Source organism: Paramormyrops kingsleyae, chromosome 23 (genome assembly GCF_048594095.1).
Source record: "Paramormyrops kingsleyae isolate MSU_618 chromosome 23, PKINGS_0.4, whole genome shotgun sequence".
Lineage (NCBI taxonomy): Eukaryota > Metazoa > Chordata > Actinopteri > Osteoglossiformes > Mormyridae > Paramormyrops > Paramormyrops kingsleyae.
The window spans coordinates 23015748-23032714 of record NC_132819.1 but is presented as its reverse complement, the minus strand read 5'-3'; the positions used below and the strand labels follow the sequence as shown (position 1 = coordinate 23032714).

The 16967-nt window shown below is 41.4% G+C and overlaps 2 protein-coding genes and 1 long non-coding RNA gene across 5 annotated transcripts in view; 1 reads left to right on the top strand and 2 right to left on the bottom strand.

Annotated features, from left to right (window-relative positions):
• Window positions 1-786: 786 nt before the first annotated feature.
• On the bottom strand, window positions 787-9508 carry gsdmea (gasdermin Ea). Its single transcript, XM_023825275.2, has 10 exons — window positions 9281-9508; window positions 6695-6943; window positions 5842-6034; window positions 4851-5025; window positions 4627-4747; window positions 4171-4341; window positions 2963-3090; window positions 2412-2586; window positions 2229-2302; window positions 787-1961 (listed from the first exon to the last, which is right to left on the bottom strand). The coding sequence occupies exons 2-10, from the start codon at window positions 6900-6902 to the stop codon at window positions 1722-1724; spliced, it is 1485 nt and encodes a 494-aa protein (XP_023681043.1). The 5' UTR covers window positions 6903-6943; window positions 9281-9508; the 3' UTR covers window positions 787-1721.
• A 1413-nt stretch (window positions 9509-10921) lies between these two features.
• LOC140581962 (uncharacterized) lies at window positions 10922-12193 on the top strand. The gene is made up of 2 exons (XR_011985022.1): window positions 10922-11053; window positions 11220-12193. It is a non-coding gene; the product is annotated as an uncharacterized lncRNA (long non-coding RNA).
• osbpl3a (oxysterol binding protein-like 3a) overlaps window positions 11649-16967 on the bottom strand; it is a 28466-nt gene continuing 23147 nt past the window's right edge. For all 3 annotated transcript variants that reach the window (XM_023825272.2, XM_072705929.1, XM_072705930.1), the window contains 7 exons: window positions 16861-16924; window positions 16559-16637; window positions 16084-16228; window positions 15567-15711; window positions 15061-15187; window positions 14382-14504; window positions 11649-13229 (listed from right to left, as the gene is read on the bottom strand). In XM_023825272.2, the coding sequence (XP_023681040.2) occupies window positions 13133-13229; window positions 14382-14504; window positions 15061-15187; window positions 15567-15711; window positions 16084-16228; window positions 16559-16637; window positions 16861-16924 (780 nt within the window). In that variant the 3' untranslated portion in view covers window positions 11649-13132. The remainder of the gene's footprint in view (window positions 13230-14381; window positions 14505-15060; window positions 15188-15566; window positions 15712-16083; window positions 16229-16558; window positions 16638-16860; window positions 16925-16967) is intronic.

Below are 16967 nucleotides of genomic sequence, written 5' to 3'. Positions count from 1 at the left end.
GCTGGTCATTTTTATTTAGAATACAACCCATTGTGTATAAAGTTACAAGGTAATGAAACATCTTTTCCCTCTGACCAGTGCTGGATAGGCTGCGTTACAGAGTCTCTGGTCTGGTTAGAGATGAATGTGTTAAGTGGCACATACATGATTCCTCTGAAAGGTAGAAAATGGCAGAGAGAGAGAGAGAGAGAGAGAGAGAGAGAGAGAGAGAGAGCTGTCAGATTTGCCCTTTATTAATAAGTTGGTTACTGATGTACAGAATAAATCTTCATGGCTCTGTAATCTACGTCCATCCACCTTCTCCGCCAGTGTCTCCCAGCCCGGTCCTTGGGATTCCCCCCCTCTGTGTTTTTGCCGTCCCTCAGTACCGGGTTGGGAAACACTGTTCTACACCACTAACCTAGTGCAGTTTGCCTATCCTGGGAAACAAGGGGTACAAGGCATGCTGCGACTGGTTTAGGGTTAGTCCGGGGGTGGGTGGGGAGTCTTTTCTGAATCATTTCTGCTCCAATCTACTGTAGGAATTTCCCTTTGATCATTTTCATCTTGTTGCTGAGTGCCGTCATTACGTCAATTTATGGAACATTTCAGCGAACACCAGCTGCCACATGAATGCCAGGCTGAAAACCACATATTCTGGAGTGACTCAGATAACTGGCAGAATGGCCTTTGAAATAATCTGAACTTTAAACGCAGCTTCCCTACCCTGCACAAGTACGATTTAAATGTCATCTTCAGATTCCTGACTTCTTCATGGTCACAGCTCAGAAGAAACACACATCACAATTATGTATTATATTATATTAAAACAATCCATATTTATTGCGTGCCTAAAATTTATTTACTGTAAAATTCATGAAAAACATTTCTGAATGAACACACACAAACTGTAATCCACATAGCAGCAGAGTGTTTAAACGCCATTCATATAATTCATCTTTTATTTTTAACACTTGTGTGCTAATAAAAGTAGAAAGTAAATAAAAGGCCATACAAATTACACACGTGTAAAAAATTGAAACATTTCCAAAGTTCAAAGCTCTGTAAAAAAAATACATAATTTTAATTTACAGTGAAATGACTTTGGAATATTTCATTTTACAAAATGACAATGTCAATAATGACTTATAAAATTTTATGCATTGTTAAAGTGCAAATTGTACTTTATATACTAAAGCATATATACCTTCCCCTTTTTATTGCCTTCAAAATACATGCATTACATGATTTTGTGAATGCCATTATATAAAGATTTTCTGGAATACAGCAGAATATATATATAAATATATATAAAATAGGAATCAGAGTAAAATAAGAACATAGACATGAAAAAAAAATGTGGAATTAGCAGCTGGAAAGAGTAAAGAATAAAAAAATAGATTAGTCACTTTTAGCTCTGGGGCTCAACAGTGTGGCATCAGTCCAACGGCCATGGGATTTGAACTGGTGACCTAGCGATATTAACCGGCTGAGTCACATACAGGTCTACTTTACTAACCTAGCAATTTCACTTCATAAATGGTACACGAGAGTTTTTTTCTTAGCAAAGTAATTTTAGCTGTTATAAAGGCCTTCCATTTGCAAAAAGAACTGTGACTGTGCACTTAAATGAAATGTGACACCTAGACATGGGAAGTAGCACTGAATCCGGGCAGCATCGCGAGACGTCAACGTTGGTTTCCGAAAATGGTCCTTTGCTGGATTAAGGTGGACTTTGGCAGTCAAGGGCAGCCATGACCTAAGGTCAGGCAGGCCAGGCTGCGGACAGCCACACACACGACCAGGGGGAGGCGCCCTGAGCCAGGCCGGGTCGCAGCCCATAGTGTGTCCGTCTCTCTCTGCAGTGTCACTTCTGAGGAGGCAAGCAGCTGTTGAACCTTGAAGTATACACCCTCCTCAGCAAGGACTGTCAGATGCGAGTCCTGCAGTGAACATTCCCCGGCTGCCACTAGGCGGCTCACCTGTGTGATGTAGCCAAGAGTTAGAAATTAATTCCAGGCCCCAACAAGGAGTCCAAATGCACACCTTCGCTGAGAAACAGCACGTCTTGTGTTGTGAATGCTGCAATTGTGGCATCCGTACTAAGCCTGCGTGTGATCTGAGCGTTTCCGACCAACCGAATCGAATGAATTTGTGCAACGAATGGTCACTTTTCAGTCAAGCTAATATTCAGTTTTTTTTTTTGGCATATGAATTATATTGCACCAAACTCATCCTTGGTAACTTACCAGGTGGTGAAGGGCTCCAAGGACTGCAGGATCACAAGACTGTTCCAGCCAAGTTAGACCAGCATCTGTCATCTCTGTCAAGTCATAGGATTACAAAAAAAATATGGTAGAGCATTTTGGGGATGAACAGTCCTCTGTCCTTAAGATACACGGCTCACAAGTGACTGGTGTTAGTTTTCTTACCATCTATAGCACTTATTAAAAGGTACACAGATGTGTGTAGTGAGAAGCTCGTCGTCTGAGGACCATCAGCTTGATCCAGACCTTCCAAATTGGCCTGGAGAAATTCCAGAAGTTTGACCACCGTCTCATTCTGAGGTTGAGACTTCTTGCCACCGTTCCAGCACCGTTCGTCCAGCTGAAAGGTCAACAGATAGGAGAGGTTATGAAGTGTATGAGCATCTTCATGGTGTAGCTCGACATGTAGAGCATTGTGCTAACAGCGCAAAGGTCATTGGTTCAGATCCCAGGGAGTGTGCATAAATTGTAACCCTTCTGTCTACTGTAAGTTCCTTTGGATAAAAGTGTCAGATAAATGAGTAAAATATGTCATCAATCAGAAATGAAAATGGGTAACTAAGAGCAAAGGAACACTGCTCCTGTTTATGGTGACCAGGTGCTTCTATCCACAGTAACATGCATTTTTCTGAGAAACTGAACTAACAACCTTCTGTTGGACCTACCCCACTGAGCCACACACTGCCCCCTGTCACCAGTCTCCCAGGGTCACTCACCACGCTCTCCAATATGGTGACAGCTGCTCTGTCTGTCAGGATCTCTCTCAGGTAGCAAAACAGCTGGGATCGGGCTTCTGCAGGGAGATCTGCGAGCTTCTGGAAGTGCGGACTCAGCTTCTCCAGATCTGTGACACAAGAAAGCAGTGCTGCAACCACCGGAACCTCAAATCATGTCGCGTTCCACAGCAGTCCACAGTTCACACTGCAGGATCTCGGCCCAATTGTAGTTCCTCGGAGGCAGTTCCGGAACCGTTCCAGACTAGGTTCTCTGTGCTCGAACACGAGCTACTGTGGAGTCACTTACAGTGACTGCTTGCTGATTAGCTGACCACAAGCACCAGCACTGAAAGTTACAGGGAAGTGCTGGGAAGAGAGAGAACTAGTACAGCAAAGATTGAGCAGATGAAACTATTTTTGTACATCAGTTACATTTAATGAATACATTTTTTGCTTGTATCTCCATGTTTCTTGATTGGACCAACACACTTTTGTCTAATATTGTGGCCGCTGGCGGTGGAACTTGCCAGCGCTCATTGATGGGATACATTTCACTGTTTTTTGTAATCCTGTGAAACCAAAAGATCAATATGCTGGTCAGATTTAATAATGAAATATAAACATGTTGTATAAATAAAATATAAATAAAAGGCTGCGTTCGGTTTTGATTGCGATCGCTCCCCCCCCCCCACAATAACTACAAAGTTTAACCTACAAGCTTTTTGCATCTCCCTTGCTGATTTAGCATGATGGTCCCAGTTCCTGTTATGCGGCGTGAAAGCAACAAACAAAAGTGGCCAGGGCCATGCGGCCCAGGGACCAGGTTCCGGAACTTCAGTGTGAAAGCGCCTAGAATTTGTGAGTTGGTTCCCTTAAACCCTGCACACTCTATCAATTTATGCATCACTGGTACTGACTGGCCTCGTGCCCATTGCTTCCGGGATAGGCTCCTGACCCCCCGCGACCCAGTAGGATAAGCGGGTTGGACAATGGATGGATGGATGGATGATACTGGCTGTTCATTTACTATGCAAATCATATGCATTACAAAGAGATACAAACATAATTTCTTTCATGTGATAGAAATTAACAAGCATTATATTATAAAAAGGTCACCTGGTAGTGATGGCACTAGATATGGCGTAATACTGTATATAAGGCAGTGAATAACACACGTGTGGGTATCTGTAAGGAAACGGTAAAGTTACATTTTTCAAGCACGCAGAGTGGTGCCTCCGGTGGAATAGACTGGTCATCCTCCAGGTCAGCGCTGCTTGAGCTGTCTACTTCCATCAGGCTACCGGCTGGATACTTGGGGGACGGGCTCCTCACCAAGGTTTCCTCGAATCCCCCGTACGTGTTGGGCTGCAGGCAGAGCTCTGCTCAACACGGCGAGAGAAAACCCAGCGTCACGCGTGTCGCAGAACCGGGCCTGACTTTCGGCAAACTGCATCTCACTAGCGCAGATCAGAAACGCACACAGGTAAAGTCAAGTGTGCTTTATATTCATACCATCCATAAAAAGATACCTAGTGCCATAAAATTATGCTGCCCCAGGAACATACAAACAGCAAGTACAGGCGTGGTTTTCACAATAGTTAAAGTACAAAACACAGAACAGTGTGCAAAGACTGGGCACATGTATGTAATAGCGAAAGGCTCACCATACTGGCCATTTTGTTTGATCACAAGCTCGATGATGCTGTACGCTACGACCGTGTGGGGCGGGATCTCCAAGGAAACACTCCTGTCCTTCTCCCTGTTTCCGTTCTCTGTCACGGAGACCTGTCAAGCAGCCACACCCAAGGCATTCGTTTGGGAATTCGTTTGGGAATTCGTTTGGGAAACTCCAACAGGCAACATGGACGCCTTTTCTCACACTTCCCACCTTCACAGACTGGGGCGTGAAGAAAGTCAGCCCCGTTCCACAGGAGCCGTGGCCCTTGACCTTCTCCATGATAGAGCAATGCTGGGTGGTAAAGATCCTCTCCTTCAGGACACCAAACACTTCATTCCCCTTCTCCTGTGTTTGTTGGATGAGGCAGTGCTCCAGGTTCACGTACCTATGGGTGCCATGACAACTTGATTGAGCTTCTGAGAACCAAAATACTTCACTGATGGCATTTTAATAACCGTCAGATTTTAGTTTTCTAGAGTGAATGTTAATATTTGACAGCTGAAACCTGTGAATTTGACATATTACAGTACTAAGCAGACAAAATGACAATTTTTTTTCCCTTCCTGTTTCAACAGCTGGGTGACTACTGAGCCTAAATATGCCATTTGAAGTGTATTTTCCTGTATTTTGTCTTGCTTTTCATATTTGCATCACAGAAAGTTCCCTTTATCTGTATATACGAATGGACCAAATGGAAAGTATTTCCATGCATTTTATGTTTCATTAAACGAAAACACATTAACACACACTTTTCTGTGCACTGTTGTGAAATTTTGGTAACCTGGTTAGAAGACACTTCCCTCTAAACCCTCTTGAGGAGCAGAGTGACCTACAAGGAACTTGTGATTCTGCATGTCACCAACTCAACTTTCAGTTCCTTCAGTGATCAGTTTCACTATCCATTTGTCCTGCAATAACTATCTTAGCCGTGGTGTCTATGGAAGGTCGTTCTCTCATTTGTATGTCAAGAACAAATAGGTGCCCTACACATACCCATATACTTCTGGAGCAGAAGTGGATAATTCAGGTCCAGGAAGTAACCAACCAGTGACTGTGACTCTTTATACTCAACTGGTTGGTTGAAACAAAATCTCGGTCAGGATTTTAACTTTTCTGGACCTGAACTATCCATCCCTGTTCTGGAAGCTGGCAGATGGACCGTGCAGTGTGTGTGCAGGGGAGAGAGCGGCGTCCTCCTGACCTGCCCTTGGAAGCGCACAAAAGCTTCTGGACGTCAACTTCCTCTTTTTTCAAGCTTCCAAACGAAGATCGAAGATTCGAGGAGCTGCGTGATTTCATGGTGACTTTTGCTGGGCCCATCTCCGTCTCCATGTTCCCAGCCAGGGAGTCGGCATAAATCCCCTCGTACTTCAGAAAGTCAGAATCCATCACATCTGAGGGCAAAGGATTTGCGACATGTCTGATTAATAACAGCTGGCTTAGGGTTAGAGCCAGGATTAGGATTGCCTTGAGGGACAGGGCTAGGGTTAGATTTGACAATAGGTTTAAGGCTATGAGTAGAGTCAGGGTTGTTTTTAGGGTTAGGGACGATATTAGTCCTAGGATTAGACTTAGTACTTAGTACTAACCCTAAAATTAATAACTATAGTATAGGGTTATTGATCGCTACAGATGTGACTATACTTGGTAGAAGAGAACATAGGATTTACACAGGATTAAGTTAATTATAATAGTTATGATTTCATATTTTTGATTTTTAAAATTAATTTTACATTGTAGAAATGTGTAAACAAGTGTTTCTTGTATTTATTATTTTAGTTTTATTATCTAAAGAAGTCGAACCTTTGGTTTACAGCTATTCCTAATTGTTTGTGTTCGCAGTTTTAATAATGAATAAATTCAAAACGAATTCCATTTTCTCTGCTGTACCATAATGCCATGCACTGAACCGTGAACCCAAGATTTCTATCGAATTATGGATTTTGTGTATCATTGCACCCCGTGAAGGTGTGTATAATTGGTTTGGGAGGTCTAGACAGGTCTGTGTGATTAGGGTTAGATAAAGTAACAATAGTTTTTAAAAAGGTAGGTACCTGTACAAATGGGCTCGCCGACAAGCACGTCACTGAGGCTGAAGTTAGACGGCAGGTATTTGGGCTTCTTCCAGAACCAGTGCCTTTTCCGCTTGACGATTAGTGACAGCATTCTCAACTTGTCCGAGTTGTTCAGCCGCGACACTGGGATCAGGCATCCATCCGGGTCGATCTCGTTCACGAAGTTCCTTGTCGCCTTCGCAAACATCTCCAAAGAGCTTCAGGTGAGGTGTAGCTTATCTCAGAAACCTACAAGGAGTTCAAACCAAAAATTTCAGTTATCGAGCTAGGGATGAAAATTACCACGCCCACAACTGCTGTCAGAAATTGTGATTTAGTGATGTCAACATAAAATGTTCTCAGAATGAACGCAAAAAGGTGATTTCCCAGCTGGTTTCATTTTGAGGTATTACACGCCATCACGCAGCGTAAGGCTGTGATGATGAAAAGCGTATTCCATGAAACTCAGGGAACGTGGCAATGCAGGTTAACCCTTAGATCAAGGGTAGCCAACCCTGATTCCGGAGTGCTGATGTCCAGTAAGTTTTCCATCCTACCTATTGAGTTACAATCTGCCTGAGATCAGGTGTGGTTCTTCAGAGAACAGGAGGATAGAAAACCAGCTGGATATTGGCACTCCAGGAGAATCAGGGCTGCATACCCTGCATGTTAACCTACCATGATAGGAAAGAACTACATATATATCAGATGAATACTGTATTTTTAATTTCACAGTAGGCCATTTGGTGGTTTCACAGAAAAAGAAAGGAAAAAAAAAAAAGTGTACGCCTACTCACAGTCGATTCAAAAGTTGAGTTCATGAGTAACAACTTTCAAAAGTGTGCTCTGCGGTAATTACTGGACCACTATTGTCACGAAGTTATTTTGTGCCGTTAAGGAAAAATTGACTGACATACAATACACATTTCTGGGATGCACAGAAACTATTTTAATTGTCCGAATTTTTTTGACTGACTCATTCAGTTCAGTTCTTGTCATTTTACTGTTAATGACAATTGTAATCATTGGGTCCCAAAGAGATACTAAACACAAATGTTTGGTCTTTCATGTTATTACAAAGGTGTTACTAATTAAAAAGCACCAAATGAGACTGCTAGTCAACTTTTTAAATCAGAATAACTATTCATTCATCACTATAATTTAGATTGAAATTTATTACTAATTGAAATTAAAACTACTGATTGTTTATAATACGATGGGTACGAGGTCTGACACAAAAACTGTGCCTGTAACTCTTTCTGTTTAACAAATTCATAAAATCAACTATGATCGCCTTCAAAATAGTTCCCTTCTGAGTTCACACAGCTGCATACGATGCTGCCAAAGTTCAAATTAACTCTGACCTTATTGTATATATATATATATATCATTCATAATTCTTCTTTATTCTTCACAAATAAATCCAAACACACGCAAACACTTCTGCATTATATCCAAATGATTCACTATATGATGCATTGTATCCAAAAGCCCGGCTGGGTGATCGTCGTCTTTCACGCTTTCTTTGCCTTCCGAAAAATCCAGCAACGCACGGAATCTTCGCCGTAAGCCTCGGTCCTTAGTTTAACAAGAAACTCCATTTTCACTTTTGCAACCCGGTATTTTCCGCATCCCTAAGAAGCGACACCTCGCACCGAGTGAAGCTGCTGAGAGTCGCAGCACCGCGGCCGTTCAGAGCGCGTCCCGCGGCCGTCGGTTCGTCTCTCCCCTGCCACTCTTGGTTCCCGGGCAATATGGCTAGTTTTATTTTGTGTCGAACCCCGTACATTTTTGTATACAAATTAATAAAGCAACGATTTTTGTTACAAAAGCAATAAATTTGCGATATTTTTAAAAATATTTTAGCGTCCCAAGACTTTCTGTTAGTACTGAATATATCTTAAGTAATTTAACAACAAATGTTCAAACAAGTATAGAAAATTCATTGTAGCTGGTTTCGGCGAATGTTTTTATTCTGTTTAATACCGTGTGCGGATCGGTGACTACAAACTGCTGACAGTGTGCGCAAACGGCGAGAAACAGCATCCATCCCGGCTGTCTCCTGCCATCTGCCATGTGCTTCCCGCGAGTGTTTACAGTCAATGGATGAATATTTAAGCTTCAAAGGAAAAGTGTTTAGTTTGAATGTTTCCATCCCATACATCAATATAACAAAAACATTTCACAATAATTGCGTTCTATTAATATCGCAGGGTTGAAAACGCTCACGTGTCTGGGGAGCCACTCACGCTTACAGATGCTCACGCTCACGCAAGAAATCTTACGGCAAACCAATATTATTCCATTATTAACCTAAAATTAGCTACATCAAAAACGTTGGGGTAGTTTGCAAACGCTACATACTATTTACAAGGTAATAAAACTGTTACATGCATGTAAATATGTTGGCAGACTTTGTCTCAAATTGAAAATCTCACTCCAGTCAGCTGACCAAAGTCGGCAGCCCTGATATCGACATATTTGAAAATCCTTCAGAGATTTTAATGTAAAACAATTATGAGGCATGATACATAAGAAGTAAACATAGGTACTGAGGATAAACATGACAATTAAAAGGATACTTACTAAAGGTTAGGTCCCGACACCGAAGAAGTTTGCACTAGAATTGTTTATTTGGCACAAGCCCTCACGAATCTGATTGGTTAACGCGCTTCTTAAGGCAATTTCTATAGGATAAGATGATTGTCAGCGGAACATTAAGTAAGAACTGGAAAGGTTTGAAAGAACACCGGCGGAAGTTCACGAGGCTTCAGAAACTTTGATCTGCAAGTTATGTGCGTCATTATTGCAGGATATTTTGAAAATAATGAAGATACATGTATGTACAATGCATTCATTGCATTACTCAATAATTTCAAAATAATTCATAATATATTTGTTTGCGGTTGGAAGATATATTATAATGTGTAATTTACGCGTCGGTTAACGATAATAAATTAATCACGCTTTCTAAAGTAGACAATATATTGAGATTCTTGGGGGTCACGCAATTTAGTAACCCTTGTCCAACAAACCTACTGATGAATATGAAATATATGCGTGAAGTACTAAGTCTTAAGAATCACAAACTTATTTATGTATTTGCCTGAGAGAATTACACCCCTCAACATATCGGCCTGTATAAAATGGCCAAAATGTATGATGTGCATGTGAGTTGATGCGTGTATGTTAGGGGTATATCCTACATAAATCATTTATTCTTTTTGAAAAAACCGCTACCGTTAGCAGAATAATGCACAAGGACAGTCACCCCCTGCACAGCATATTCTCCAGGCAGAGGAGTCTGTTTAGTGGCAGGCTGCGGTCATTGTCCTGCTTGACGGACAGACCGAGGGAGTCTTTGCCCCCCCAGACCATACAGTTCTACAACGCATCACAGAGACGGAAGAGCAAATTGACTGATTCATTGCTCAGTTGGTTTAAGAATGAGATCAGTGAACGACGAGACACCCTCTCTTTTGCCACCTACTATTGTTACGAAGCACATACGTCATTAAATATAACTAAAAATGAAATATGCACATATCCTATGCATAATATATAACAACTTTATTTTCGAAATTTCCCAAAGCAAAAAGCACTGCGTCCTCATCAATCCACGACGCTACGTATCATAAGAATGCAGAGCTGCCAGCTCTCACGCATCTGGTGTGACACTGGCTTTCAGACTCTCATGCTCGCGCAATAAATCTTATGGCATATCTATGTTATACCATTATAAACGTAAAATTAGCTACATCAAAAGCTTTGGAATAGTTTGCTAACCCTGCAGAATATTTACAAGGTAATAAAACTCACACACATGCCTGTGCAGTCTTGAATTGAAAATCTTACTCTAGTCAGTTGACCAAACCCTAAGAACATTAACTAATGTGAGCTAGTGTGAATTATGCAACCAATGCTCATGTTTTCCCACTACAGCCCCCCCCCCAGGTACCCAAAGTGCCCACATACAAGTTCTGCTGAAGAGGTCCACGGATCTTCTGCAAACCAGCACCCACGGGATGCAATCGTAGCACTTGTTGTCCTTGCTGGCTCTCTGGTCTTTCATGCAGTGGTCGACACTGGCTGTGCAGTGGTTGACACATTTGTACAGGCCACTGGCCTGTGGATGATACACCGTGGCACAATGGAGCTTCATCCCAAGGCTCTTGGCAATTTCAGCCCAGAGGTGAATTCCGAGGTGGATTGCTGGCCACAGTCAAAAAAGGCGTAAGATGGTGTGCTGAACTGGGCCACCCAGTTGCTGATGAATGCCTGGGCGACACTGGAAGTTGCTGCTGATACCAAAGTTACGACTTCTGGCTACTTTTTCTTTCTATCTACCATGATAAGCAGGTAAGAGGGGAGGGGGCCCCACACGGTTCACACTGACACGGTTGAAACGCTGCGCAGACTTTCTGAACGGGGTGCCACAAGGCTGTGTCCCGAGTCCTCTGCTCTGTTCAGTCCTCACTGATGACTGTATACCAATCCATAACTCCACCTCCATCACCATTTCCAGATAACACCACTGTCAAAGGCATGACCTGCGACAATGAGGAGGCAAGCTACTGAGTAAACCAAGAAAACCGACACTGAGCACAAAGAACACAAAGGAGATCATTGTGGACGTGAGAAAACCTAGATCTGCTTATTCCCCAATATACATTAATCAAGATGTGGAATATCTGGCCAGCTTCATGTTCTTCAATGTCGTGAGAGCCTTTCATGAACTCGCAGCATCTCCTCTCTGATTGACAGGAAACAGCAGTACCAGTTCCTCATAAAAAAAGATTGAACAGAACCAACTTACATTATTGGGATTAGCTACCAGTCCTGGCGAAACTATCCTAAAGCAGTTTAGTCTGTCATAAAGCAGTAAACAAAATCAAGCCACAAAACATTAATATTTATGAGGGCACTCACAGAAATTGTGAAACACAAACATGAGCAATGACTAGAGGAGATATTTATTAACCTATATTACCTCAATTTAAACACGAGGCATTAGTATATATTACAATATTCCATGGCTTACCAGTGAAGTTAATGTAAAATAAGGCAGTTTTATAGACTTATAGACAGTGCATAAATTTCCCAATGTTGGCATTTCTATGTCAATCTCAAGGGCCGATTGATTAAGGCAATATTTAGTAATGAAGACGTTAAAGTTTTCATGGAGCAGTAGTAATAGTGAAGAGGGTCTCTTGGCACCGTTGGGCAAAGTTTTGGCATGCATTTTACAGGGCGCAAAGTCACAAACACTGTGCGTTATAACCTCACACAGAATTGACAGAGGGTTTATAGTCACAGTACATTCAGAATGTCAACTTGCATACAGATTTCACAAGTAATCTATTGCATATACTAGATCTAAGGCTGTAATTTGCAGTTCATGTCCTACAAGTAGGTTTATGTGAATTACTGTCCATCTTGTCGTTTTACAGATTCACAGGGCCATGACTATATGCTAGGGATCATTTCATATGCATCTGACACTTTTTGTGAAAATAAAAATCAAAACTAAAAAAGGAATAGACTGAATTAGATAAGACTGTTAAAATGACGCGTAGAAAGTGCTGCATAATGCAGTAAAACTATATTAATACATTTTCTAGATGATGTTTGTATCATCAAACACTGGGAAACAAAACAAATGAAGATGCAGTATTAGAAATAAAAGTAAAAAAAATAAGCTTGACATCACCCACAACCAAAGTGAAGCACTTACTGTATATATCATTCATCATTTTTCTTTGTTTTTCACATATAAATTCAAACACACACAAACACTTCGGTATCTGTCTTTGTGGGGAATTCACTTATGAATCATAAATTAAAGACAGTGTGGAACCCAATCAAAATAATACAAAAAGCAAATTAAGGTCTCGTATTAGTCATTTAAAAAAATGTGAGTAATTTGGCATTTTACATCATGTGGACATAATTGGTTTTGAATTCCAGAATTTACTATTACTATAATATTTTTCTTTAACATGCAATTTCATAATATAATATTTGTTTTAAAAACCATTATCTTGAGTGCTATTAATTCATTTTGGGAAGCATCTACACCAGTTAACTTCTGTTTTTAATGCAAATAGAACATCAACAATCTACAACACAGCACATTCATTCGAAGTCAGACTTCGTCCTTGGCACAATCTAGTGTGGTGTTACACAGAAGTAACATAAGTCTTACACAGCGTGAAGCATCAAATGCTGTCGTTCCTCTGGCGAAGTCCCAGGCTTCTGTCTAAGCTTTGAGCTCCATAGAGGAAAGCAGGTTTAAGGCACTGTAGTGCCCCCCAGAGGCAGAAAAGGGGATGGTCAACAAATCAACACACCATAGCATTACTATCAAAAGGCCGGCCCAATGCACTACGCCATCGCAGTCATAGCAGGAAGCAGAAAGCCGTCTCCAGTTACCCTGAGTTACCACAGCACAGCACAGTCCAGAGTGGCCAATCCTGGATCCTTTCTCAGGTCCCAGTAGGTGTTGTTGGTCATCCAAGTATCATCTCCCGACTTCCTGTATAAAAAGCCGGACGAATCAGAAAAGTAAATCGGGCAGTTCAAGATTCTTCAGAGGATTATGCCTAAATTACATTATCTATAAAAAAAATATGGAAACCTGTTTCCGCCATGTGGAGCAGAAAAACACACATTTATCAAAATTCTGACTTAGTATGTCCAAATTCCGCGTTTTCTTAGGACGTAACAGGGTGGGGGGCGGGGGGCGGGTGGGGCGGCTAACACTGCTGCCTCACCGCGAGAAGGTCCCGGGTTTGCCTACGACCTCCAGAAGCTTCAAAGACACGATGCACGCTTAACATTTTATAGACGGACATTTTATAGGTCCGTAGCAACTAATAATATAACTACCGTTAGTGTAATAACTGCTAATAACGTAATACTTTTCCCGTTTTTCCTGTAATAAAAGTGTATGATGTAATAATGTGATGTGTTTTGATTAATAAAAGTGTATGATGTAATAATGTGATGTGTTTTGATTAATAAAAGTGTATGATGTAATAATGTGATGTGTTTTGATTAATAAAAGTGTATGATGTAATAATGTGATGTGTTTTGATTAATAAAAGTGTATGATGTAATTATGTGATGTGTTTTGATTAATAAAAGTGTATGATGTAATAATGTGATGTGTTTTGATTAATAAAAGTGTATGATGTAATAATGTGATGTGTTTTGATTAATAAAAGTGTATGATGTAATAATGTGATGTGTTTTGATTAATAAAAGTGTATGATGTAATAATGTGATGTGTTTTGATTAATAAAAGTGTATGATGTAATAATGTGATGTGTTTTGATTAATAAAATGTTAGTATGGTATTGGCAAGTCATTACTTTATCGGCTTTTATTACACTAAGAGCGGGAAAAACACTATGTTATTAACAGTTATTACATGAACTCATTAAAGTTAGATATGCCTGTACCACATCTTATTAGGCGAGAGAAAAGTTCTGTTGCCCCTTTTCATTTCAAACCAGGTTACCATTTACAGGATAATTATCATGGCATGTTCCGATGCAGACTACGACTCACACACACAGCTGGAAAGACTACAACGCCTGGACAGAGCAGAACCTGATGGCAGAACCGGGCTTCCATAAAAAAACATGCAGTTTTCTAATTGCTTTGGATGGGTTGGGTTTCATACTTGAAAAATCGAGGTTGATGTGTCAGCTTGTTTACTTCCAGAACTCTCCTCCTGTCCCTCTGGAGTTCTTCGATCCTCTGCTTTTGCTCTTCTGCAGCTGTCACGTTCCCCTCCTCCAGTAACCTAAAGAAGATATCATTTAGGATCTCAAGACTGGGCCTGAGGCAACTCAAAAATACAAACAGCAGCAAAGTTAACACAATGAAAGCATCTCTTGCAGTGGCTGCCATGGTGAATGGTTCATGTAAGCAAATGTGTAATGTTGCAAATGTGATACTGGTAATAATCTCAATTTTCCCCCCTAACTGTATCTGTATCTTTTCTTTTTTGTATAATGAATATGTAACGCCGCTTCGGATATTGAGTTACTCCCAAACAGGACTTAGCTATTTAGTAAAATTAGGGGTTTGAATCCCCAGGAAATTTGTTTGCTCCTGACCAGATGTGTAGCCACATAGTAAAATGATAAGTTTGAACCCGCCCCCGAAATTTGCAGGACCCTCCTGAAATTCATTCCTGGCTATGGGCTTGATCACAAAGCCTGGGAACCAAAAACTTATGTGGACTGATGCTGAGCACTGAGAAGCATCCGGAAGACTCCCGCCACCTTTTCCGTGTGACTACATAAGTTGTGAAATTTACACAAGACTCAGATTTTTCATGTCCAAAAATCCCTTACCTCTGGTCTGGGCGGAACCGTGTGTCAGTTGGGGGCAGCAGTGGCTTCAGGGTGGGGTCCAGCTCGTTTAACTCCATGGCAAACTGGGTGAAGCCATAGTACTGCTCGTAATCGGGGGGCATCGGATCTGAACACAAACACTTGGTAAAGGCTCGACTCCTCTTACTTGATGAATGTCTAAACTGAATATTAAAACCTTTTAATCTAAGTAATAACTGTGGTTAATATGAAGTTTAGGCCTTAAATACCTGCAACATTAAGGAATTACAATATCCAAAATGAACAGGGCATTTTCTCCCCACAGGTGGGTTCTACATTTTTTTAATTGAGCAGATGCGTTCATTCAAAGTAACGCACAACTGAGAAGACAAGGGCACTCAATACCTGGAGCGACTAGGGCTAAGGCCATTGTTCCAGGACCCCAAGGTGAAATCACTCTGCCATCCCTGGGATTTGAACCAGCGACCTTCTGTCCTAACCTGCTGAGTTACACACCATCTACTCACTTGGCTTCCAGATGATGGTGGCTGAAGGGGGGTTTCCATAGTAGATACTCTCATGCCATTTCCCAAACAGCTTGTGAACGACCTTCCCAGCTTGGTCAGTGATCACACCCTCTACCTCGTTGATGCTTGAGCTCCAAGACTTCCCCTGTTCCAGTTTAACACACAAAACATCTTATTTCATAGAACAATCTATTGAACACATATAAATTATTTTTATAGTATACATGCATTGCAGTATATCAAATATATATCGATAACAGATTGACTTCAGAGAGGGACCACAACTGTAAAACTCAAGGCACACTTTATTCAATATAACCTGATTTCTTTGAAATTTGTCCAGCAGGGGGCACTGTGAAGTCGTAATTTCATGTATAATGTTAGTCTGGGATCAATCCACTCCAGAGACACTGCAGTCCATAACCCTGACACTTTAAAACGTGGCCCCGGTGCTTTATACTCATGGACCAGAGATTCTAGAATCCTATAGAACAGCTTCTGCCTTTCTTGCGCTCACCTTGAGGAAGGTGACCTTGCACTGGTAGCTACTGCTCTTGTTGTTCTTGATAGAGATCTCCCCGTAATGTTCAATCCACTTCTGCCCACTGATAATGTTGTGGATGCAGGAGGTGACCTTGTTCCATTCATAGTGGTCCCCAAACCTGGCATGTGGGGGGGGGGGTTTAGCCATTTCAGTCAATCCATGTTCCTGAAACAATTCTAAACCCTTGCTGTCCTTCACTTAAGACACTCACAAAAATAAATTACAATTACCCATAATCCCCACAACCCTGCTGAGGATCAGGGTTGAAATATAAATGGATGCATGTAATTCCTTATAATACTGCTTTTTCAGATAGAAAAATTCAAACAGAAACTTGTACTCAGAAGCCCCAAGTCTAGTTCAGGTTTTATTACAGAGCAGACAGCTTTAGGACCAGAGAGACTGAATTCCAAGCTCACCAGCGTCAGAAGGGTTGGGGTGAACTCACCGTGGGAGCAGCACGTGCGTGTTGCCCTCTGGGACGATTTCCATCGACTTTCCCCAGAACTTGTTCCTCCATCGCATGTCTGAAGGTAGCAGGCAAAGTCAGATCGGGTGTCATTAGCAACGTCAGCATGAAATGTACTGTGAAAAGTCTCCACCTGATTCACTCTCATCCTCTCAGAACAGTATATTTCAGTAATGAACTGAAGGACACAATCGCGCTGGGGCAAAACCTCCAAGAAATCTAGAATAAGACAGTATAGTATATCCAGGGTGAACCGACAAAAAAATCATGATGAGTCCTACCTTCCCAGAAGATGAAGTTCTTTGATTCTGCATGGCACACTGATACTGGTGGGTGGTGGCTGACCTGAGAAAAGACTATGATTATATCTCCAGGTATTCCAGGTAGA

Coding starts and splice junctions, on each gene's coding strand:
- gsdmea (XM_023825275.2), bottom strand. CDS start 6,902: ATGTTTGCGAAGGCGACAAGGAACTTCGTGAACGAGATCGACCCGGAT. Junction 4,748..4,850: donor TCACGCCCCAGTCTGTGAAG/GTGGGAAGTGTG, acceptor GCTGCTTGACAG/GTCTCCGTGACAGAGAACGG. Junction 3,091..4,170: donor ACTCTGCGTGCTTGAAAAAT/GTAACTTTACCG, acceptor CTTGTGTCACAG/ATCTGGAGAAGCTGAGTCCG.